The 25,860-nt window shown below is 45.0% G+C and overlaps 2 protein-coding genes across 7 annotated transcripts in view; one reads left to right on the top strand and one right to left on the bottom strand.

The window, feature by feature from the left end:
- The window catches only part of LOC105498173 (ubiquitin specific peptidase 30), a 100,684-nt gene extending 81,512 nt beyond the window's left edge, over nt 1-19,172 (bottom strand). The window contains exon 1 of one of the 3 annotated variants that reach the window (XM_011770095.2): nt 19,037-19,172. The gene's annotated coding sequence lies outside the window, so the exon portion shown is untranslated. Of the gene's footprint in view, nt 1-8,981; nt 9,003-19,036 lie in introns of those variants that run through there. The other 2 variants (XM_071071171.1, XM_071071172.1) reach the window with 2 other exon arrangements.
- SVO (SV2 related protein) overlaps nt 1-25,860 on the top strand; it is a 101,363-nt gene that overhangs the window by 13,299 nt on the left and 62,204 nt on the right. For 3 of the 4 annotated variants that reach the window (XM_011770125.3, XM_024798101.2, XM_011770115.3), the window contains exons 2-4: nt 19,125-19,285; nt 24,254-24,339; nt 25,417-25,515. In XM_011770125.3, the coding sequence (XP_011768427.1) occupies nt 19,125-19,285; nt 24,254-24,339; nt 25,417-25,515 (346 nt within the window). Of the gene's footprint in view, nt 1-19,124; nt 19,286-21,294; nt 21,407-24,253; nt 24,340-25,416; nt 25,516-25,860 lie in introns of those variants that run through there. The other variant, XM_011770133.2, reaches the window with a different exon arrangement.

Here is a 25,860-nt window from a genome sequence, read left to right on the forward strand (position 1 = left end):
ACTTTCTGGCTAACTTGGTAGGTGATCTTGGGCAAGTTCCTTGTTTTTCTTTAGGCCTCAGTCTTATCATCTGTGAAGTGGGGCCAGCAATGGCACCCACCTCCTAGGGTATGAGGGTTCCTTGAGATGATGCTTATAATGTGCTTAGCGGAGCTACCAGCCCCTGGTAAAGGCTTCATGAATGCTAACTATGATTTATTTTTTATCATTACCTTTTGTCCAGGATATAAGCAAGTCGTCTGCTATCCTAGGAACAAGCTCATTGCTATTCAGGCTGATGGGGGTGGCAAAAAAATGCAAATAAATAAAATCCACAGAGAACTAAAATTTCCATTAATTACAGACTTCAGAAACGGAAGGAAACTTCAAGGTCATCACGTCCAACCCCTCACACCCTGTCTCCCTAATTCAGAGCAGGCAGGCATCAGATGGTAACTTTCAGACTTCTGGGGCCGCCATCATCTGATTAAAACTCAGGTTCTTGGGCCCCACTCTGTAGAGATGCAAAAGCATTAGTAGGTCTAGAGTACGGCCCAGGAATCAGTGTTTTAATCAGTTCCACAGGGGTATTCTTGGCTTCAGGTACAGAAGCCTTGGCTGACTGGGTAAGATCATGGGTTTTGGAGCTACTTGAGCCAGGGTCCTGGTATACTGCGTATTATCTAGGAGACCTGGAACCATTGGTGTAAACTCTTCTAGCCTCAGTTTACTTGTCTATAAACTGGAGATTTTTTTGAGACAGGGTCTCACTCTGTCACCCTGGCTGGAGTGCAGTGTTGCAATCATAGCTCACTGCAATCTCGACCTCCTGGGCTCAAGTGATCCTCCCACCTCAGCCTCCCCAGTAGCTGAGACCACAGGTGCACACCACCATGATCAGCTAATTTTTAAATTTTTTGTATAGACATGGTCTTGCCATGTTGCCCAGGTTGGTCTCGAACCCTTGGGCTCAAGTGATCCTCCCACCTCAGCGTCCCAAGTGTTGGGATTATAGGTGTGAACCACTGTGCCTGGCTGAAAGTAGAGTTATTAATAATACTTCCCTGTTATGACTGTTGAGTGCATTACATAAGATAGTTTATAACACTCAGGCTTGGACCTGGCATTCTGAAGTGATGCATAAATATTAAATATCATTACTCCTGAGCCAATCACATGGACACCTGCCTCTGCTGCAATGACTCTCAAGAGAGGGAGCCCACTGCCTCCTAAAGCAGCCGTTTTCATCTCTGGGCTGCTCTGCCTGATAAGGCTCCTCTTTATATTGAGTTGAGATCTGCTTCCTTCTTTCTTATACCCAGAAGTTCAAGCTCTGTCCTTAGGATTATGGTTGAGAAGCACCTTCTTTCACAGGTCAGAGCCTCAAATATTTGAAGACAGAGGTTCATCTCCTGGGAAGACTCTTCTTAAATCCTACAGCTCAGGGGGTGCCCCAGATCTTGTCTTGAAGAAGACAAAGCAAGTCCATATGTTAGTGACCTTGGCAGTCTCTGCTGCTCCAAGTGCACAGCATCTAACTACATTTGTTGATAAGTTTCAGACTCCAAAGACGCCCAGTGCCACATCACCAGGGTATCTGGGACAAAGCTGAGGGATACTGGTTATCAGTGTTTTTTATCAAGTTCCCCAAACGAGATGATGCAACCCTGCCTTCCACTGGCAGATGAGCCTCGCTGTGAAGATGTCTTCTTATACTATTTGTACTATTTGGCAGAGCTGGGGAGAAAGGGATGAATATTTAACAAAAGCCTCAGCCCTCCACCTCTCCAACCCCCCTAATCCAAACCACCAGCACCTCTTCTCCCACTGGCCACACAGCTTCCTTCCTGGCCTCCCTGACTCCTCCTCAGTCATCTTTTCGTATTAATCAGGCCTTTGATTTTTTTTTTTTTTTTTGAGACGGAGTCTGGCTGTGTCACCCAGGCTGGAGTGCAGTGGCACGATCTTGGCTCACTGCAAGCTCTGCCTCCCGGGTTGACGCCATTCTCCTGCCTCAGCCTCCTGAGCAGCTGGGACTCAGGCGCCCGCCACCACGCCTGGCTAATTTTTTGTATTTTTAGTAGAGACGGGGTTTCACCATGTTAGCCAGGATGGTCTCGATCTCCTGACCTAATGATCTGCCCACCTCGGTCTCCCAAAGTGCTGGGATTACAGGAGTGAGCCACCGCGCCCGGCAACCTTTGTTTATATTCTGATGCTTCAACATCTTGGAGCCTTGCTGGCCCTGGAGGGACTTGCCCCTCTCAGAGTTAACTAATTCCTAGAAATAGCAAACAGCTCACCTGCCAGCGTGCCTCTGCTATACAAACCAATCAAGCCAGAGCCTCATGTCTCTCTAGCTGCCTCCTTTATCCAGCTCCCAGACTCCAGGCCACATCTACCTGCCCTCATCACCCCAGAACCAGGCATGAGACAATTAAGGAGAGCCCCTGTGCTCCAGAGAAGGGCGAAATTATTCAAACGAACCAATCCCAAGCCTGCAGCCTCTGCCTTACCCATTTCTTTCCTGGGAAACCACAATAAAGGCTCTTGCTCACGTTCTCCTCCTATTCCCTCTGCCTCCTGACAAACCATGGGGTTGCCCTGTGTGCCCCTTACAGTGTGGCGTGCCCCTTCTTCTTGGGATCTGTAAGTATGACAGAGTATATCTTGCCCATAGCTCACATCTCATAATCTCTCAGCCTTGCCATATCTAAATAATATTAAAACCTATATTTAAAAAACGCTTTCTGGGGTGGGCACAGCGGGTCATGCCTGTAATCCCAGCACTTTGGGAGGCCGAGGCAGGTGGGTCACCTGAGTTCAGGAGTTTGAGACTATCCTGGCCAACATGGTGAAACTCCATCTCTACTAAAAATACAAAAATTAGCCGGGCGTGGTGGCAGGCAGCCGTAATCCCAGCTACTCAGGAGGTTGAGCCAGGAGAATCTCTTGAATCTGGCAGTGGGAAGTTGCAGTGAGCCAAGACTGTGCCACTGCACTCCAGCCTGGGCAACAAGAGCAAGACTGTCTCAAACAAAACAAAGCAACCCGCTTTCCTCCATTGATTCATCCTCTTGCGGGAGAATGTGCCAAGTGACCTCAAAACTCAACTCTGATCATCTTCCACCATCTCGCTACTACTTGAAACCCCTCCATGGCATCCCACTGGTCTTAGGACAACACAGAAAATCCTCACTGTGACCTCCAGGGCTCTGTGTGATGCCAGCTGTCTCTCTGACCTATGTTCCCTGGTCTCACCTCCAGACCTTTGCACTAGCTGTTCTCTCTACTCCTCCCTTATTGTGTGGGACCGTCTTTGTCCCCTTGATCTCTCCTTGGGGAGGTCTTTTCTGATCACTCATTTTTTTCTTTAGACCTCAGTTTTCTCATCTATAAAGTGGGAACAGCAATGGCACCCACCTTCTAGGGCATGAGGGTTCCCTGGGTACCATTGCTGTCCCCACTTGGCACCCTGTTTGCTTCCTCCTCAAGATATATTTCATTTGCAAATCTATAATGATGTATTTGTTTACTTGTATATTAACCACCTTGCCAACCAGAGCATCCACTTCTCGCGGGCAGGGACCATGTCAATTTCATCCTCCACTGGACCCCAGCACTCAGCATAAGTCAGCCCTCAATAGATGCTTATGGAAATACTGAATGGTGCTGCTAGGCTCTGCCAGATGCTCTCAATAGATAGACTCCTTTGATCTCCATGGCAACCCTGTGAGGTAGGGATTACCATTTCCATTTTATAGGTGAGGAAACTGAGGCTCAGAGAAACAAATTAACCTACCCAGGGTCACACAGGTACTGAATGGTGTGAGTAGGGCATTCAAACCCAAGTCACTCTGTTTGCCAGGGTTGGGCTCTCTTATCTATTCTGGTGGACCACCTCTCCAACTCTGAGTGCCACCCACAGATAATCACAGCTTCAACTTCCTTTTCAGTCTGACAGCTTGAACTCTGATAGTCTGAACTCAAGGGACAAAACTCCAGAAGCCCAGATGAAAAGAGAAAACTTCCCTACTTAAAATACTGGGCTGAGCGCAGTGGCTCACGCCTGTAATCTCAGCACTTTGGGAGGCCGAGACAGGCGGATCACTTGAAGTCAGGAGATAGAGACCAGCCTGGCCAACATGGTGAAACCCCATCTCTACTAAAAATACAAAAATTAGCCGGGTGTGGTGGCGGATGCCTGTAATCCCAGCTACTTGGGGGGCTGAGGCAGGAGAATTGCTAGAACCCGGGAGACGGAGGTTGCAGTGAGCCAGAATTGTGCCCCTGCGCTCCAGCCTGGGTGACAGAGTGAAATTCCATCTCAAATAAAATAAAATAAAATAAAATAAAATAAAATAAAATACCTGAATCAGGGCTGGGCATGGTGGCTCACACCTGTGATCCCAACACTTTGGGAATCACTTGAGCTCAGGAGTTTGAGACCAGCCTGGGCAACATAGCAAGACCTTGTTTCTACTAAAATGAAAAAAAAAAATTCACTAAGCATGGTGGCACATAGCTGTAGACCCAGCTACCTGGGGGGCTGAGGTGAGAGGATTGCTTGAGCCTGGGAAGTCGAGGCTGCAGTGAGCCCAGATCTGTACTCCAAGCTTGGGTAACAGAGTAAGGCCCTGTCTCAAAAAAATAAACAAATAACAATACCTGAATCAAGTCACAGGCCCTAATTTAAGGTACCGAGGAAAATTCTATGGTGGTACAAACAAGATCTTTAGGTTGACAGCTATTTCCTCAAGTTCTTCTCTTCCTTAAATAGCAAAATTATGTAAAACAAATGTTCCCTGCTATTTTGGTAAATTATATGCTATATATATACATATACAACAAATGGCAAGAGAATGTGAGCCAGCCTGTTTTGAAGCCTTCATATATTTAACATATGCCACTGCTATTTTCTTTTTCTTTCATATTACTTTTTTTCCCCTCGGGAAATCTTGGCTCATGTACTTGATAAATTCTTTTAGGAACCCGACTGATTCAAAATGCAGACTGGCTTTCTGAGGACTGCATAATTTAATGTCAAAGGTCCTTCTTTATTTCTGTTTTAAAACAAAGTTTAATAAACACAGGTGCCCTCGCTTCTTGTGGTTTTCCAGCGAAGAAATGTGAGCAGGTCCAGGTTTAAAACTGCAGGGAGGTTGGGCTCTGTGGCTCACGCCTGTAATCCCAGCACTTTGGGAGGCCGAGGCAGGAGGACTGCTCAAGCCCAGGAGTTTGAGACCAGTCTGGGCAACATAGTGAGACCCTAACTCTATAAGAAATTTAAAAATTCGCTGGATATGGTGGCGAACGCCTGCAGTCCCAGCTACTGTGGAAGCTGAGGCAGGAGGATCGCTTGAGCCCAGGAGTTGTAGGGTACAGTGAGCTTTAGTGCACTACTGCACTCCAGCCTGGGTGACAGAGCAAGACCCTGTCTCAAAAAATAAATACATAAAACTGCAGAGAGCTAAGCCATTTTCTCAAAGTCACTTTTTACAAGGGTCAGTGTACTCCAAACTCAAGGTAGAGAGGTGACTTGGAGAAGACAGGTTGCTGAAAGCTCATATTTCCTCGTTGCTCACAATTTTCCTGTTCATCAAGCTCAGTTAATACTCGCGACCGTCTGTAAACCAGCTGTCATCCCCACTTCACAGACGAAAGCAGAGCATAGCCATGCTTAACAGCATGCTGCTCCATCAACTAGAGCATGGTCAATAATCGCTGTTGTTATTTATATTTATCATAAGAACAGTAGATGCCCAGTTTAAAAATATCAAACATTACAGAAGGGTCCAAAATGAATAAGCAAAAAAAAAAAAAAAAAAAAGTGTCTTCTCTCAAAATGTCCCATTCCTATCCAGTTCTCCTCCCCAGAAGAAACCAGCATTAGACTTCTTACATGTCCTTCCCAACTGTCTGTGATTGTCTAAGCATGACGCCTCTAGAGCAATATTTCTCAGGCTTCGGCATGCACACAAATTGCCTGGAGACTGGTTACAATGCAGATACTGATTCAGTAGGTTTGGGACAGGGTCTGAGACTCTGCGTTTCTCGCATTTCTTGTTTTTTTATTTTTATTTTTTTTGAGACAGGGTCTTTTTCTGTCACCCAGGCTAGAGTGCAGTGGTGAAATCACAGCCCACTGCAACCTCAAACTCCTGGGCTCAAGTGATTCTCCCACGTCAGCCTCCTGAGTAGCTGGGACTACAGGCAACGCCGCTACGCCTGACTAATTTCTGTCTTTTTTGTAGAGATGGAAGTCTCGCTTTGTTACCCAGGCTGGTCTATAGCTCCTGGGCTCAAGCACTCTTCCAGCCTCAGCCTCCCAAAGTGCTGAGATTACAGGTATGAGCCACGACACCTGACCAAGATTCTGCCTTCTAACAAGCTCCTAAGGGATTGCTGGAGCCTCTGGTTCAGAACCACACTTAAGTTTTCCTTTTTTTTTTTTTTTTTTGCAATGGTGTCTCGCTCCGTTGCCCAGGCTGGAGTGCAGTGGAGCCATCTTGGCTCACTGCAGCCTCTGCCTCCTGGGTTCAAGTGATTCTCCTGCCTCAGCCTCCCAAATAGCTGGGATTGCAGGCACGAGTCACCATGCCCAGCTAATTTTTGTATTTTTAGTAGAGACGAGGTTTCACCATGTTGGCCAGGCTGGTCTCAAACTCCTGACCTCAAGCGATCTGTTCATCTGGCCTCCCAAAGTCCTGGGACTACAGGCATGATCCTCCGCATCTGGCCGGGACCACACTTAAGTTTTTGAGTATCAAGGACTTAGCTCTCAGGACCATATTATACCACTTTTTCTTTAGGGAGAAACAGTCTCACATTGTTCTCCAAGCTGGTCTCAAACTCCTGGCTTCAAGTGATCTTCCCACTTCTGCCACCCAAAATGCCAGGATGGTAGGCATGAGCCACTGTGCCCAGCCCATTTTATAGCACATTTAATAATGAGTCTCAACAATCTTTCCCTGTTGACCCCTACAGATCAGCGTGTGTGTATGTATGTATGTATGTGCGTGTGTATGTATGTATGTGTGTGTGTATGTATGTATGTGCGTGTGTGTATGTTTATTGTGGTAAAATATATGTAAAGTAAAATTTACCATTGACAATTTTTTTTTTTTTTTTTTTGAGACGGAGTCTACCTCTGTTGCCCAGGCTGGAGTGCAGAGGCGCGATCTCAGCTCACTGCAACCTCCTGCTCCCAGATTCAAGCAATTCTCCTGCCTCAGCTTCCTGAGTTGCTGGGTTACAGGCATGACCCACCACACCCGGCTAATTTTTGTATTTTCAGTAGAGACAGGGTTTCACCATGTTGGCCAGGCTGCTCTCAAACTCCTGACCTCAAGTGATCTGCCCTCCTGAGCTTCCCAAAGTGATGGGATCACAGGACCATAAACCATTTTAAGTGTACAGTTAGTGGCATTAAGTACATTCACAATGTTGTGCAACCATCACTATCATCCATCTCCAGAATTTTTTCATCCTCCCCAGCTGTACCCATTAAACACTAACTCCCTGTCCTCTCTTCCCCCTAGTCCTGGTAACCACTATCCTGCTTTCTATATCTGTGAATGTCACTGTTCTAGGTCCACTCACGTCGGTAGAATCCTCATATAGGTAGAATCCTTTTGTGACTGGCTTACTTCACTCCGCATAATATCTTCAAGGTTCTTCCATGTTGTAACCTGTGTCACAATTTCCTTTCTTTTTAAGCCTGGATAATAGTCTATTGTATGCATTGTTCATATTTTGTTTATGCGTTTATCTGTTGGATGTTTGTACCTTTTGGCTGGTTGTTTCTGCCTTTTGGCTATTTTGATACAGGCCAACTTAAAAATTTTTAACGTTTTTATTTATTTATTTTATTTATTTTTTAAATTATACTTTAAGTTCTAACATTTTTATTGATTTATTTTTAATTTTTTTTTGAGACAGGGTCTAGCTCTGTTGCCCAGGCTGGAGTGCTATGGTGTGATTGTGGCTCACTGCAGCTTTGACCTCCCAGGCTCAAATAATCCTCCCACCTCAGCCTCCCGAGTAGCTGGGACCACAGACACGCACCACCATGCCCAGCTAATTTTTTAAAATTTTTTGTTGTGGTGAGGGTCTCATTATGTTGCCCAGGCTAGTCTTGAATTGGGATTGATCAAGCAATTCTCTCGCCTCGGCCTCCCAAAGTGTAGAGATTATGGGCATGAGCCACTTTGCATGGCTATAAACACATTAAAAAAGTGGATGTGCTATATCCATTTAATCACCCCTGTCCCAGTGATCATTTCTAGTGTTCTATTATCACAATCAAAGCTGCAAACAGCATGCTAGCAGCAGAAGGGACTATAGCAGGGGGGCTGGGACTGGAGACACTGAAGGCAGATGACTTTGCCAAAGCCTGGCTTAGCCACTTACTGTGTGACCTTGGACAAGCTTACAGCCCCTCTGTGCTTAAGTGTCCTTATTTGTAAAATAGGGATAGTGAAAGTGCATGTTAAATAAGATAATCCACAAGGCACTGAACTCTGGACCAGACACATGGCAAACTAATAGTCCATATCAGCTGTTCTTTATTCTTATTATTTTTTTCACAGAGTTCACCGTGTCACCCAGCCTGGAGTGCAGTGGTGTGATCTCAGCTCACTGCAACCTCTGTTGCAGTGAATCGCCTCACTGAGGTGATTCTCCTGCCTCAGCCTCCTGAGTAGCTGGGATTACAGGTGCCCACCACCATGCCCAGCTAATTTTTGTATTTTTAGTAAAGACGAGGTTTCACTATGTTGGCCAAGCTGGTTTGAAACTCCTGACCTCAAATGATCTGCCCGCCTCGGCCTCCCAAAGTGCTGGGATTATAGACTTGAGCTGCTGTGCCTGGCCCCGTATCAGCCATTATTGGTATCGTAAGTCATCACCTACTTTTTTCCATCCCTGTAATGAATTGCCAGCAGAACATAGCTGGTGGCAGCACAGGACATTTAAACATTGTGAAAGATATCACAAATTACCTTCCAAAAGGCTGCAGTGGTCACTATTAGTCCATAGAAGGAAGCAGGGAGCCGTGGATGGTCCCTGCGGAGAAGATGTGACAAAAGGAGTATTCAAGGAGGATGATCAGGCTACACAGCGAGTTCTTTCTGTGATGTCCTCAGAGTCAAGGGTGCTGATCCATTGACCTTGCCTTCATCCCTGAAGATGAATTGAGAGTGCACGCAAACATTCATGTCCTTCCTTCCTGGGATATTTCTCTATGTGTCCATCTTCTGTGAATACCTTAGGGGACTGTTTACGTTTTTGATTTTGGGGTTGCTTCTTTGGGACTGGGGGTCCTACTCATTTGTAGTTTCCTTTCTGTAGCCCATTTCACACCCCCCCTCGTTGAGTGGGTTCCAGATGTGAAATGTCACTCCCACCATGAGCCTTTCTCAGCACCCAGTTTATTTTATTTGCAGCATTTCTTACAATGTGCAAACCATCTATATAGTGATGTCCATATGTAATCACTATTTTTGTTTTTAAAATTCTTATCCCCTCCTGGTAGACTATGAGCACTGCAAAAAGGCGTTGAAGTCTGATGACTTTCGTGATCACAGTAGCACCTTTGGGCCTGGCACAAAGCAGGTGCCCATTCAATATTTGTTGGATAAGGGATTCCAATAACATCCATAGCAGTGCTAAGAGTTAAGGATTTTTTTTTTTTGATGGCAAAATACACATAACATAAACTACCATTTTAACCTTTTTTTCCCCTTCGAAATGGGGTCTTGCAGCCGGGCACCATGGCTTACATCTGTAATACCTGCACTTTGAGTATGAGATGGGTGGATCACCTGAGGTCAGGAGTTTAGGACCAGCCTGGCCAACATGGTAAAACCCTGTCTCTGCTAAAAGTGCAAAAGTTAGCTGGGGGTGGTGGTGCGCACCTGTAATCCCAGCTACTTGGGAGCCTGAGGCTGGAGAATTGCTTGAACCTGGGAGGCAGAGGTGGCAGGGAGCCTGGGTGATGGAGTGAGACTCCATCTCAAAAAAATAAAAGAGGGGGTCTTGCTATATTACCCAAGCTGGTCTTGAAGTCCTGGCCTCAAGCAGTTCTCTTGCTTCAGGCCATCCACCTAGCTAGGATTATAGACACATGTGCCACCCGACCGCCCACCCGCACCATGCCTGGCTCTATTTTGACCATTTTATTTATTTTTAATTTTTTTTCCATCTTAACCATCAATTAAAGCGTGCAATTTTACTAGGTTGCACAACCTTCATCTCTATCTAGTGTCCAAAGGGAGAACCCCCTCCCATTACTCTGTGACTCCCCATTCCCTGGCAATCCCCCAATCCCTGGCAGCCACTAATCTGCTTTCTGTCTCCATGAATTCTGGACACTGCATTTAAGTGGACTCATATCTATGTGAACTTTTGTGACTAGCTTCTTTGCTCAGTGTAATATTTTTGAGGTTTAGCTGTACTGTAGCATGTGTCAGTAGTTTCAGGAGGTTTCTGTATATTCGTTTGTTTTGTGTTTTAGAGACAGTGTCTCTTTCTGTTGCCCAGGCTGCAGTGCAGTGGTGCAATCATAGCTCACTGCAGCCTCGACCTCTCAGGCTCAAGTGATCCTCCCACCTTAGCCTCCTGAGTAGCTAGGACTACAGGCACACACCACTGTATCTGGCTAATTTTTAAATTATTTGTAGAGATGGGGTCTTTCTATTTTTCCCAGGCTGGTCTTGAAGCCCCGTACTCAAGTGATCCTCTTGCCTCTGCCTCCTAACGTGCTGGAATTACAGGTGTGAGCCACTGCACCCATGAGGACTTTTCTTTTTTCTTTTTTTTTTTTTTTTAACAGTGATGTGCTAGGGCCTGATGGTACCAGTTCTAGAGAGCAGATGGATTGTTAAATATGCAAGAATTTGGGGAGCCTGTTATTTAGTCACTGACAGGTTGAAACAAGCCATTGTGGGAGTATCTAGGACACAGATACTGGCAAATGCTACAAATCAATATTGTTGGGGGAGGGTATTTGAGAACCAGTTTATAGGCACACTGCTGGCTTTAAAGCACCCCATAATCTCTATCAGTATCCCTGAGAAGTTACTGTAACTAAATACCTACTTTGGTTTACTTCTTTATTTCTTTAGAATCAGGATCTCACTCTATTGTCCAGGCTAGGGTGCAGTAGTGCAATCATAGCTCACTGTAGCCTCAACCTCCTGGGCTCAAGAGATCCTCTTGCCTTAGCCTTTTGAGTGGCCAAGACCACAGGTATGTGCTACCATGCCTGGCTAATCTTTTTTTTTTTTTTTTTTTGTAGAGATAGGTCTTGCAGGCTAGAGATGATGGCTCACGCCTGTAATCCCAGCACTTTGGGAGGCCAAGGCAGGTGGATCACTTGCAATCAGGAGTTTGAGACCAGCCTGGCCAACATGGAGAAAGTCTGTCTCTACTGAAAATATAAAAATTAGCCAGGTGTGGTGGCGCATGCCTATAATCCCAGCTACTCAGGAGGCTGAGGCACAAGAATTGCTTGAACTTGGGAGGCAGAAGTTGCTGTGAGCCAAGGTCTTGCCACTGCACTCCAGCCTCGGTGACAGAGCAAGATTCTGTCTCAAAACAAACAAACAAAACCTGAGATGGGGTCTTGCTGTGTTGCCCAGCCTGGTCTCAAACTCCTGGTCTCAAGCAATCCTCCTGCCTTGGACTCCTAAAATACTTGGATGAGGGGCACGAGCCACCATGCAGACCTCTTAAATACCTATTTTGAATAAAACAGTGTTCTTGCCGGGCAAGTACTGCTTAAGAGATGTCCTGGTCCCACCTTCTGACCGGATATCCAGGCCTAAGGCAGTCTGTTGCCAAGCCTTTGCTCCTAAGTGACACCTGCCTTCCAGCTGCAAGGGATGCCCCAGCTCCAGACGGCAGGATGTTTGCCTGAGTCCTGTGTCACAGGCCTCTCAGGGGAGGAGGGTGAGCTGTAGATACCCAGCTCAGCCAACAAGAGAGTGGGGACTCCTCAGGGCTCAGTCCCTCAGTGCGTCTGCTTCACGATGGGGTTGGGAGCAGGGGAACAGCAGAACCACTTGCCTACTTCTGATGCACGAGAACAGCAGTCCCCGGATCAGGGATGTCAGCAGCACCTGGGAATGCACTCAGTGTAACGGTTTGGCCCCAGGTCAGACCTCCTGAATCAGATCTTCTGGGGGCAGGGCCCAGCCGTCCGCGTTGTGACCAGCCCCGTGGAAGTTCTGAGACTGCATCCAGTTTAAGAACCCCTGGACTCAAGTGACAGTCCAAAGAGCTGTCAACCAGGCTGGAGTGGAGCTGTGCCTTTTAATTCCTGCTCCAGAACACACACCGTTTTCCACTCTCTGGCAAGCCTGCCTACACAAGCCAGCTCAGTTTAGACCTTGCCCTCGTTCCTGAGATATGTGAATGCCTGGGAGAGGCACTGACTTGACACCCAGTGACTAGGACTGAAGGCACTCTTACCAAAGACCACCAAACTGAAGCCTCGGCTTCTTCAAACTGTGTGACCTAGGCCAACAGCCATAACCCGAGCAGCCACTTCCTCGTCTATAAAATGGTCTAATAACCGTACCTAATTCATAAGTTGATTGTTAAGGTAGCAGGAGATAATATAAAGGGCTTTGCACAGCTCTTGGCTTATAGCAAATGCTCAATAACTAGTTGCATGGTTTGAGGGCTATTATCCAAGGAGTTCGAGGAAGGAGAATTCAATGATGAATCCCTCACATTTATCTTGTGCTTTACAATTAATTTGTGTAATAACTCTGCAGGAGCTTCTTTGTAGCAGATACGGTTGGTGCCCTTTGCAGATTCCTTTAGCAGGCTGGCACTCCCCCAGCTATTGCCAGTGTTGGTTCACAACTGTAGCTCCCTCTGGATTGCCCCTGGTGGAGGGGAGCCACCTTGTCTGGGAGATTATGCCCTCCACTGCTGGGGGTGGCGTAGCCAAGGACTGATTGATATGAGGGTGTAACAGCCCAGCCTCCGGGTGGAACCTTCTCACATCCCCGGGTGGAACCTTCTCGGTGGTACGAGTCACACTTCAGAGCTCCCTGTGTGGTCAGGCTGAGGCCAGACCTCAGCAGGAACTACATCCTTTCTTAGCTTCCTCCTGCCTCCTCCTGCTTCCCAATGGGTTTCTCTGAGAGTATTTCCTTAGTAAATCGCTTGCACAAACATCCCCATCTCATTGTTTTGCAGAAACAGAAAAATCCTAATCCCAGCACTTTGGGAGGCCAAGGCAGGAGGATTGCTTGAGGCCAAGAGTTTGAGACCAGCCTGACCAACACAATGAGATCCCTGTCTCTACGAAACAAACTAACAAAAAGCTAGGTGTGGTGGTGCGTGCCTGTAGTCCCAGCTACTCAGGAGGCTGAGGCAGGATGATCACTTGAATCCAGGAGTTTGAGGCTGTAGGGAGCTATGATAGTGTCACTGCACTCTAATCTGGGCGACAGAGCAAGACATTGTCTCAAAAGAAAAAAAGGAGAGTGGGCACAGTGGCTCTTGCTTGTAATTCCAGCACTTTGGGAGGCTAAGGCAGGCCGATCACTTGAGGTCAGGAATTCGAGACCAGTCTGGCCAATATGGTGAAACTCCATGTTTACTAAAAATACAAAAATTAGCTGGGTGTGGTGGCATGTGCCTGTAGTCCCAGCTACTCAGGAGGCTGAAGGAGGAGAATCACTTGAACCTGAAGCGGAGGCTGCAGTAACCCGAGATCGTGCCATTGCTCTCCAGTCTGGGCATCACAGTGAGATGTGAAAGAAAGAAAAGAAAAAAAGAAAGACAAAAAAAAAAGAAAGGAAGAACGAGAAGTCTACCTGAAGAGTCATATAGAATCTCTTAAGGTACACCGAATAACTAAAGCGATCTTGAAAAATGAGAAGGAAATTGAAGGTCTCATACTTTCCGATTTCAAAACTTACTCCAACTTACTTAGGTGTGGCTTAAGGATAGACATGCAGATCAATGGAATAGAATCAAGAGCTCAGAAATAAATTCTCGAGTCATATGATTTGATTAAATGATTTTCAAAATGGTGCCAAGATCACTCAGTGGGGGAAAGGACAGTCTTTTAAACAGATGGTATTAGGAACACTGGATGTCCGTATGTGAAAGAATGAAGTTGGATTCTTACCTAACACCATATACAAAAGTTAACTCAAAATGGATCAAAGACCTAAATCCATAAAAGTTTAGAAGAAAATATAGGAGAAAAGCCTTATGATACTGGATTTGGCAATGATTTCATGGATATGACACCAAAAGAACAGATAATAAAAATAAAAGTAGATATATTGGACTACATCAAAATTTAAAACTTTCGGCCTGGCATGGTGGCTCACACCTGTAATCCCAGCACGTTGGGAGGCCAAGGTGGGTGGATCGCTTTAGCTCAGGAGTTCAAGATCAGCCTGGCCAACATGGTGAAATCTCATCTCTACAAAAAACAACAAACAAACAAACAAAAAACCCAAAAACATCCAAAACAAAAGTTAGTCAGGCATGGCGGTGTGCACCTGTAGTCCTAGCTACTCAGGAGGCTGAGGTGGGAGGATCACCTGGGCCCAGGAGGTCGAGGCTGCAGTGAGCTGTGATCACGCCACTGCACTCCAGCCTAGATGACAGAATGAGATCCTGTATTAAAAATTTTTTTTTCAAACTTTGGTGCATTCAACAATCACAATCAATAGCGTAAAAAGGCAATCTAAGGAATGGGAGAAATTGTTTGCAAATCATATGTCTGATAAGGGATCTATATCCAGAGTATAGAAAGAAGCACAACTCAACAACAAAAAGTTAAACAACCCAATTTTAAAATAGGCAAAGGACTTCAATAGACATTTCTCCAAAGAAGACCAACAAGGGGCCAATAAGCACATAATAAGTTGCTCAATATTAGGGAAATGCAAATCAAAATCACAATGAGATACCATCTCACACCCATTAGGATGGCTGTTATCAAGCAAATGGAAAATAACAAGTATTGGCAAGGATGTGGATAAATTGGAATCTTTGTGCTTTGCTGGTGAGAATACAAAACGGTGCAGCCACAGTGGAAGACATTCTGGCAATTCCTCAAAACATTAAACATAGAATAACCCTTTTATCCAGTAATTCCACTTATGGGTCTATATCTAAAATAAGTGAAAGCGGGAACTCAAATAGATATTTATATACTCATGTTCATTACAGCGTTATTCACAATAACCAAAACGTGGAAACAACTTGTGTCCATCAACAGATGAATGGATCAGCAAAATGTGATCTGTCCGCACAATGGAATATTATTCAGCCTTAAAAAGGAGAGAAGTTCTGCAATGTGCTGCAACATGGATGAGCCTTGAAGACATTATGCTAAGGGAAATAAGCCAGACACAAAAGGAAAAATACTGTATGATTTCACTTATCTGAGATCCCTAGAGGAGTCAAATTCACAGAGACAGAAAGTAGAAGGGTGCTTCTCAGGGGCTGAGTAGGGGAAAATGGAGCATTGATTTCTATGGGGACAGAGTTTCAGGTGAAACTTAATGTCACTGAACTGTACACTTAAAATGGTTAAAATGGCAAATTTGATGGCGTGTATATTTTACCACAATAAAAAAAGAATCTCTGTTTCACGATTTTCTTCTAGGACACCTGACTTATGGCACAATTATGACACCAATGTATAGAAGAGGTAAACTGAGGCTTAGAGTGACTATTTGTTTGTCTTATCCAGTGGGGATAATAATAGTCTCCACCTCTCAAGGTTACTGTGAGGATTAAATTGAATAATGATGCCTATAAAGCCCCCCACTACCATCAAAGAAGAGCATTGGTGACAGAGTGAGAACCTGTATCTTATGGTATCTCGTGATTTTGATTTGCATTTCCCTAATATGGAGCAACTTATTACGTGCCTATTGGCCCTTTGCCTGTCTTCTTTGGAGAAATGTCTATTGAAGTCCTTTGCCTATTTTAAAACATGAAATACCTGTGAAGATGTGAGTGATGGAGACAGAGTGGCTTCAACTGATCTAGGGACAAATGTTGGCGATTTCACATGTCTAATCCTTTAGTTAAACAGCAGAAACAAAGATTTCACTCATTGTTACGTGTGTAATTTTATATGCTCGAAATGTCTCAAAATAAAATATCTTTATAAAAAAATAGAGTAAATGGGAAGCAATGGAAGAGTTTGAAGAGGTGTTACCCTCTCACTGGCCAGGAATACAATGTTTTAAGCCAGATAAAACTGCGGTTGAATCCTGGCTCCATGCCTGTTTAGTTATGGGACTGTGGGCAAGCCATGTGAGTTCTGGGGCCTCAGTGTTCTTGTCTGTAAAATGGTGATAATAATATGAACTTCAGAGAGGTGCTATGCAGATCAAGTGCACGGAAAACAGCTGGAACTTGCACAGAGCACAAACTTGATTCTACTAGAGGTGACTGTGGTAGATGGGGTGAAATGTTAGCACCAAGCTTCAAACCCCGCCAGTCTGTCTGCCAACCCTGTGCTGGGCCCTGCATTTCCAGCCCAGACGAGCCTGACAGCTCAGGTTTTCCAAGCCCAGCCTTGCCAAGGAGTGGAGTTTCAGGAGTTTACAGAATTACTGTGATTTGATCTGTCTTTTCTCTTCTAGAACTTCACAAGCAGGGTATGCTCCCTGTGCTTCTGAAATCCAGAGATTTACCCTTTCTATGCCAGCGCAACAGTTATTCTTTGGTGAAATACATGGAATGATGCAATCGTTAATAATAGCAGTATTTTGAACTTAAATATTTCTCTTTTTTTGCCTTTTAAAAACATGGATCAAATGTGTACTCCATCTGCTCATATACTACCTCTGTTATTCATGCCCCATGTAACTCCAGACTTTTTCTTTTTCTTTCTTTCTTTCTTTTTTTTTTAAACAAGTAAAAAAAACCCAGGATCTTGCTCTGTCACCCAGGCTGGAGGGAGTGGCGCAATCTTGGCTCACTGCAACCTCCACCTCCTGGGCTCAAGCCATCCTCCCACCTCAGCCTCCCAAGTAGCTGGGACCACAGGTGCACACCACCATGCCTCGCTAATTTTTGTATTTTTTGTAGAGATGGGGTTTTGCCATGTCACCCAGGCTTGTCTCGAACTACAGGACTCAAGCGACCCTTTTGCCCCAGCCTCCCAAAGTGTGGAGATTATAGGCGTGAGTGAACATGCCCAGCCAGACTTTTTATTTTCCTTTTCCTTTTATTTTTTCCTTCCTTCCTTCCTTGCTTCCTTCCTTCCTTTTTTTCTTTCTTTCTCTCTCTTCCTTTTTCCTTCTCTCTCTCTTTCTTTCTTTTCTTTGTTTCTTTCTTTTTATTTTTCAGATAGGGTCTCTCTCTGTTGCCCAGGCTGGATTGCAGTGGTATGACCACGGCTCACTGTAGCCTTAACCTTCTGGGCTCAAGCGATCCTCCCACCTCAGCCTCCCAAGTAGCTGGGACCACAGGCACACACCACTATGTCCAGCTAAGTTTTTTACTTTTTGTAGAGACGGCATCTCACTATGTTGCCCAGGCTGGTCTTGAACTCCTGTGCTCAAGCAATCCTCCCACCTCAGCCTCCCAAAGTGCTGGGATTACAGGCATGATCCACAGTACTTAGCACCCCAAACTTTCTTCAAAAAGTCTGTAAGGACTCAAAGCCGTGACAGAAAGGACTTGCACATTCGGTATCACTATCCCCTTGAGAGACAGTGAGGTCAGAACACATCTGTCTTGTCAGTGCTATAACCCCAAAACCCACCCTAGGGCTGGCAGACAGCAGGAGTTTTGTGTTTGGGAGTGACAAAGTTGGAAGGAGACGGGTGATTTTGCCTCTGAGTTCCAGAAGAAGAAACGACTTCCCAGAGAATCAAAGCTTCCTGCAGAGGAACAAGCAACAGCATAGTTTGAAAGAACATATTGCATGAGAGTGGGACCCACGGGGTCTCAAACTCAAATGCCTACAGGGCCTGACAAATGGGGCCATGAGCCAAGTAAGAGGAACACAGAGCAAGTGCAAGGATAACTAGCAAAAGACCCTTAGGGCTAGAGATAATCTAGAGAAGAGGAGATAATGGTCAACTGTGGAGTGCATGACCCATCTAAAATTGGTGTCAGGGTGGGCCAGGGGCCACCACTGCCCAGACCTAGCACAATTCCAATGCAGGAATGTGGGCTCCAGACAGCGAGATATTCTACTTTTTCCAAGAGACATTGGGATTCTGGCTTTTTTTTTTTTTTTTTTTTTTTTTGAGACGGAGTCTCGCTCTGTCACCCAGGCTGGAGTGCAGTGGCCGGATCTCAGCTCACTGCAAGCTCCGCCTCCCGGGTTCACGCCATTCTCCTGCCTCAGCCTCCCGAGTAGCTGGGACTACAGGCGCCTGCCACCTCGCCCGGCTAAGTTTTTGTATTTTTAGTAGAGACGGGGTTTCACTGTGTTAGCCAGGATGGTCTCGATCTCCTGACCTCGTGATCCACCCGTCTCGGCCTCCCAAAGTGCTGGGATTACAGGCTTGAGCCACCGTGCCCGGCCGGATTCTGGCTTTTTATGTGAATTTTCCCAATTTAAAAATTTTGGCACCAAGCGTGATAGCTCGCACTTGTAATCCCAGCACTTTGGTAGGCTGAGGAGGGAGGATCACTTGAGCCCAGGAGTTTTAGACCAGTCTGGGCAACATAGTGAAACCTTGTCTCTATTCTAAAAAATGGCATCCTCTTTAAACTTTTAGAAATATGGCGTGAGCAACTTTTTGTGGGCCTAACGTGACCTTTAGATGACCAAAATGTTAGATATAGACAGATGAGTCTAAAATCTGAAACTGATGTACTCACAAACAGTATTCTGGCCTACAACAAAGATATCCTCAATCACATAACCTACTACGTGAATAGGAAACCCTGGAATTGGGCAGTGCCCGATCTGCTCAACTGTACATGGCAGTCTTGACATTATAACTCTTGAAGTTATCACTCTCCCCAACCCTAGTCCAATTCAACAGAAATGCTAACCCCCATTCGTCAACTCTCCAAACCATGAGAAGAAGTCTTTCACCTGTCTTGGTCACTAGAACTGTGCAGCAAGAGCAAGGCCATTTGGAGGAAGCTTTAGCCATCTTGACCAGATTTGTTCTGTTCTCTAGGGTTGTGAAATTCCGTCGCACAGGTGAGAGTGCAAGGTCAGAGGACGACACGGCTTCAGGAGAGCATGAAGTCCAGATTGAAGGGGTCCGCGTGGGCCTAGAGGCTGTGGAGCTGGATGATGGGGCAGCTGTGCCCAAGGAGTTTGCCAATCCCACCGATGGTGAGAGGGCCCTGCAGTTGGGGAATCAGCCTGAGCCACTGTCAAGGTTGCCTCCCCAGCAGGCAATTGCAGAGGGCTCTTGTGAAGGGGCAGTCGGGAGGGCCCAGAGGGCCAAGGGGTGGAGCTGGAAGTGGAGGCTGAGCCTATATGGCTTACTTCAGCAGGCAGGGTTACATCACAATCCCTGCCAGTTAGCATCATTGCACATCACTTGGCTGAGGATGGCAGTAATAATGATGATGATGATGACAAAGATGATGATGGTAATGATGATGATGGTGGTGATGATCATGATGGTGATGATCGTGATAGTAATGTGATGATGGTGATGATGATGTTGATGATGGTGATGATTATGATGATGGTGATGATCATAGTGATGAAGATGGTGATGATAAGGATGGCAATGGTGATGATAGTGATGATGATGAAGATGGTGTAGATGATGGTAATGATGATGAAAATGATGGTGGTGGTGGTAGTGATGATGGTGATGATAGTGGTGGTGATGATAATGATTGTGGTGATAATTATGGTGATAGTGATGATTATGGTGATGATGATGATGATGGTGATCATGATGATGATTATGATGATAGTGATGAAGACGGTGATGATAAAGTTGGCAATGGTGATGATGATAGTGATGATGATGATGAAGATGGTGGTTATGATGGTGATGGTGATGATAGTGATGATGATGATGAAGATGGTGGTTATGATGGTGATGATGAGGATAGTGATGATGATGATGAAGATGGGGTTATGATGCTGCTGATGATGATAGTGATGATGATGATGAAGATGGTGGTTATGATGGTGATGATGATAGTGATGATGATGAAGATGGGATTATGATGGTGATGATGATGATAGTGACGATGATGATGAAGATGGTGATTATGATGGTGATGATGATTATAGTGATGATGATGATGAAGATGGGGTTATGATGGTGATGATGATGGTGATGATGATGATGGTAGTGATGATGGTGATGATGAAGATGATGATGATGGTGGTGATGATAGTGGTGGTGATGATGATGGTTGTGGTGATAATGATGGTGATAGTGATGATGATGGTGATGATGATGGTGATCATGATGATGATAATGATGAAGATGGTGATGATAAGGTTGGCAATGCTAATGGTGATGATAGTGATAGTGATGATGATGATGAAGATGGGGTTATGATGCTGATGGTGATGATAGTGATAATGATGATGAAGATGGGGTTATGATGTTGATGGTGATGATAATGATGAAGCTGATGATGATGATAGTGATGATGATGAAGATGGGATTATGATGGTGATGATGATGATAGTGATGATGATGATGAAGATGGGGTTATGATGGTGATGATGATGGTGGTGATGATGATGATGGAGGGATGATGGTGGTATGAAGATGATGATGATGGTGGTGATGATAATTAAGATAATGGCAATGGTGGTGATGATGGTGATGATAGTGGTGGTGATGATGATGGTTGTGGTGATAATGACGGTGATAGTGATGATTATGGTGATGATGATGGTAATCATGATGATGATAATGATGAAGATGGTGATGATAAGGTTGGCGATGCTAATGATGATGATAGTGATAGTGATGATGATGATGAAGATGGGGTTATGATGCTGATGGTGATGATAGTGACGATGATGATGAAAATGGGGTTATGATGCTGATGGTGATGATAGTGATGATGATGATGAAGATGGTGTTTATGTTGGTGATGATGATGATAGTGATGATGATGGTGGTGATGATGATGATGGTGGTGATGATGAAGATGATGATGATGGTGGTGGTGATGATGAAGATGATGGCCGTGGTGGTGATGATGGTGATAATAGTGGTGGTGATGCTGATAGTGAAGACAGTGATAGTGATGATGGTGGGGATGACAGTGTAATGACAATGGTGGTGATGTTGGTTATGATGATAGTGTGATGGTAATGGTGACACTGATGATGGTATGGGGGCAGCTAACATTGGCTGAGGATTTACTCTGTGCCAGGCACTGCTCTAACCAGTTTACATGTTTTATCCATTTAATCCTCACAACAGTTCCAATTGGATCTATTACCAACATCTTCCCCATTTTGCAGGTGAGGAAACTGAAGCACAGAAGGGTTAAGTATCTTGCTGAGGGTTATACAGCTAGGAATTAGCCAATTTGGATTTACGCCCAGGCAATCCGGCCTCAGAGCCCACATTCTTACCCATGACCTTGTGCTGCCTCTGAGGCAGTGCTGTGGGACCTGGTCTCCAGCTTACTTACTTACTTACTTCTTGATGCTGATGAATGAAAACATTCTATGCATTCCTGAAAAGCCTCAGATTCCAAATCTAAGAGAGGACTAATGACGTGAATGCACAGCCTACTGTTGGCAGAGATAACGTGGCAATAACAGGGGATGGAGGGAAGCTGAGGCTTTACTCTCAGTCTGATCTGGACTCTACTCCCAACTCTGTGAAACACAGGGCAAATCCATGTCCTCCTCTGTAAAATGGGGCTAATACTAGGCCTTAACTCATAGGATTGTGATGGGGATTAAGTGAAATAATGCACATCTAGCTTTTGGCACAGTGCCTTGCAGATAGTGAGCACTCAGTAAATGCCCCACAATAGTGTTACTACTGTTCTTATGGATGATATATTTTGCTGGAGGAAACCACAACCTGCTAATGTGATCAACACCAGCTTACACTTCTGGAGAAAATTATGGTTGACATACAAGGCCCATGGTTGAAATTCCAAAAAAAGGACACCTCCCAGCAGGTGCTGATGAGATCCTTGGAGGTCACCCATAGGGCCACCCAAGCATCCTCCTTTAGTATTTTTATTTTTTTCAGGTGGAAACTCATTCTGTCACCCAGGCTGAAGTGCAGTGGTGCAGTCTCAGCTCACTGTAACCTCCGCCTCCTGGATTCAGGTGATTCTCCTGCCTCAGCCTCCTGAGTAGCTGAGACTACAGGCATGCACCACCACACTTGGCTAATTTTTGTATTTCTAGTAGAGACGGGGTTTCGCCATGTTGGCCAGGATGGTCTCAAACTCCTGGCCTCAGGTGATCTGCTCGCCTTGGCCTCCCAAAGTGTGCAGCCACTGTGCCCAGCTGTATTTTTATTTCTTAATTAACTGTTCACTTTGGAATTATTTTAGCTTTGCAAAAAAAATGCAGATATAATATAGACAGTTCTCACATACCCTTTACCCAGCCTCCCCTAATGTTAACAACGAAACTAAAAAAATTAACTTTGGTGTGCTACTATTAGCTCAGCTCCAGACTTTATTCTGATTTCATCAGTCATTGCAGTTGTGCTGTTCCCAGATACAATCCAGCATAGCACATTGGGTTTAGTGTTTTAGTTTAGTTTTGTTTTTTCAATTTTTTTTTTTTTTTTTTTTTTTTTTTTTTTTTGTGAGACAGAATCTTGCTCTGTCACCCAGGCTGGAGTGCAGTGGCATGATCACAGCTCACTGCAACCTTGAAACCTCCCTGGCTCAAGCCATCCTCCTCCCTCAGCCTCCCAGGTAGCTAGGACCATAGGCGTGAGCCACCACTCACAGCTACTTTTTAAAAATATTTTTAGTAGAGATGGGGTCTCAATATGCTGCCCAGGCTGCTCTGAAACTCCAGGTCTCAAGTGATCCTCCTGCCTCAGCCTCCCAAAGTGCTGGGATTACAGGCATGAGCCACAGCATCCGGCCATCTTTTAATATGTTTCAAAACACTTATTAGTTTATAAATTATATCTGTGTTTTTTTTCTGAGCATAAAAATAACACCTGTTTATTTGGAAAGCGTTCAGACATTAAAGAAATGCTCAAAGTAGGAAAGTGAGTGTTGTTTTCAAAGATGAGCCTGGTAAGCAGTTTGTAAGACATCCACTCAGTCTTACTTCCCCTGCTTGGCACACAGACACGTATATACATTTTATCACAAAGGCAGCTCCTACGGCACATACCTCTCCACAACTTTCGCTTTTCACTTAACAACATGGTGTGCACATCTTTCCATTGGCGTGCAGATGGAATTGTGCCTTTCAAAAGTATTTCAGGCCAGGCACGGTGGTTCACGTCGGTAATCCTAACACTTTGGGAGGCTGAGGTGGGAAGATAGCTTGAGCTCAGGAGTTCAAGACCAGCCTGGGCAACATAGTGAGATCTCATCTCTACAAAAATAGAAAAAAATTAGCTGGGCATGGTGGCATGGGCTTGTAGTCCCAGCTACTTGGGAGGCTGAGGCAGGAGGATGAATTGAGCCCAGGAGATCGAGGCTGCAGTGAGCTATGATTGTACCACTGAGCTCCAGCCTGGGCAACAGAGCAAGACCCTGTCGCAAAACAAAACCAAAACAAACAAAAAAGTATTTTTTTTTTTCTGGCCATGGAAGTAGTAAATTGTAAAAGGAAGTTAATTCTCATATAATTTTTTCCTTCCTCCCTCTGACAACAAACAAATTAAACCATAATTCAAAGTCTTGTATATATTCTATGGATAGATACATGTGCATATATATACACCCACATGCATACATTTCCAAGAATAGAACCATGCTAAATACCTTGTTGTTGATCTTGTCGTGTTTTTAAACATTAATTAACAATATACTTTGTGTATCTTTCTATATCTGCACATTCTTGTTAACAGTTGGGTCATATTTCCTAATGTGGATATTTAATAATTTATATACGTATAATATCTACTTAATAATTTATTTAGCCAACCCCCTATTGATGGACGTTCGGGTTTTTCCATTTCTCCCGTTGTAAGTCATGCTGCAGTTGTAGGACATCACTTCATATTGGAATATTTTTCTAGGATAAGTTCTAAAAGCAGCATGTGCTGCCTTTAATTAGCTTGGCTGGGGACCACCCCAGAAAATCCCACACTAAGACAACTGCAAGGTGCACTGATTCCTTCCTTCCCTCTCCCTTTCTCCTTCCCAGATACTTTCATGGTGGAAGATGCGGTGGAAGCCATTGGCTTTGGAAAATTTCAGTGGAAGCTGTCTGTTCTCACCGGCTTGGCTTGGGCAAGTATTTCTGGGGGCAGTGGCTCAGCCTCCAAGAAACCCCCATGCTGCTCCGCTGGGTTTCCACGGTCTGCAAGGAAGGACACAGTTCTTTGCACATGGAGCCTTTGCTTGAATTCCAATCAACAAAATTTATGTGGCGTGATAAGTGGTGATAACGAGGTCTGTGCTTGAGGAGAGCTGGGTGTGCTTGGCAGTTGCCCCCAAGAAGGAGTTGAAGTTTCTAGCTAATTAAGTGACTTTCAACTCTTTGGGCTCAGGGCTACTATGAGATTATGATGTCAGCTGTAGAGCTCTCCCTAGAAAAGCAGGCATAGATTAAAAATGTGCCTTCTGCTTCAAGACTCTCATGCTCCCTCATTCAAATCCCCTAGCTATGGCGAAGAGCACAGCTAAACCTTTAATATACTTGAAATTAATTTTTGTGAATGGCAGGAGATGGTGATCTAAATATATATTCTTCCAAATGGATCGTCAATTTCCCCACAACATTTCCCCCACTAATTGGAAAAGTTGCCTTTATCGTGTACCAAATTCCCTTGGCCACATGGGCGTGCTTCTAGATTCCATGTCTGTCCTGGTCTGTCTAGTCTCATAAAGGTACATGATGTTTAATTGCTGGGGATTCCGAGTCTGTTTTAACGTATTAAAAGGTCACACTTGTTAACTATACTGACAATTCTATTCTATTCTACATGAACAAATGACCTATAAGCCAAAGACAAGCCAGTCTTTAATTGCACTAAAAATATCATTGTCTCTCTGCCTCTATAAAAATGTTTTTTTCTCAGATTTTAGAAATATGTTTTCCCACTTCATTTGCCACGTGTCCATATTTTTTAAAACACAAAAAACACATACAAAAATAATATGAAATGTCTATTTGTCTATTCCTGCAGTGGTAATGCATGGTTTTAACTGCTGGAGCTTTGAGTGTAGTTTGGTGTGCAGCAGGGCACTTGGCAGCGGGTAGAGAGGGGTGCGCTACAGTCTCTGTCTCTGGGGTTATGGACTTGGCCAGCCTTCCCCAGCACCAAGCAGCATCCTGGCCTCATGATATCTCCATCCTCTCTGCAGATGGCTGATGCCATGGAGATGATGATCCTCAGCATCCTGGCGCCACAGCTGCATTGCGAGTGGAGGCTCCCAAGCTGGCAGGTGGCATTGCTGACCTCGGTAGGCAGCCCAGCAGCTCCCTCCTGTTGCATACAGTTCTGCTCCGCTGGGGTGTCCTGCAGAATATCTCCCTTCTCCTGCTGCTGAAGGCTCAGCCGAAAAGAATTAAGCCCTGATGGCAACACTGTCCCATCCCCACCTCACATATCCTAGCAGGTTTACAGCCAACTCTACTCCACCCGGAGGTCCAGCTACTTGGGAGGGTGTCCCAGGCATTCTGTTCTGTTGCTGGGAGCTTGAAACCCACCTGTGCATATCACTTAAACTCTATATGCCTGTTTTCTTGGCTGCAAACAGGAGATGCCAATCCCCACACCCCTAGGATGATTTGAGGACTGAAAACAA

This window comes from Macaca nemestrina, chromosome 10 (assembly GCF_043159975.1).
Source record: "Macaca nemestrina isolate mMacNem1 chromosome 10, mMacNem.hap1, whole genome shotgun sequence".
Lineage (NCBI taxonomy): Eukaryota > Metazoa > Chordata > Mammalia > Primates > Cercopithecidae > Macaca > Macaca nemestrina.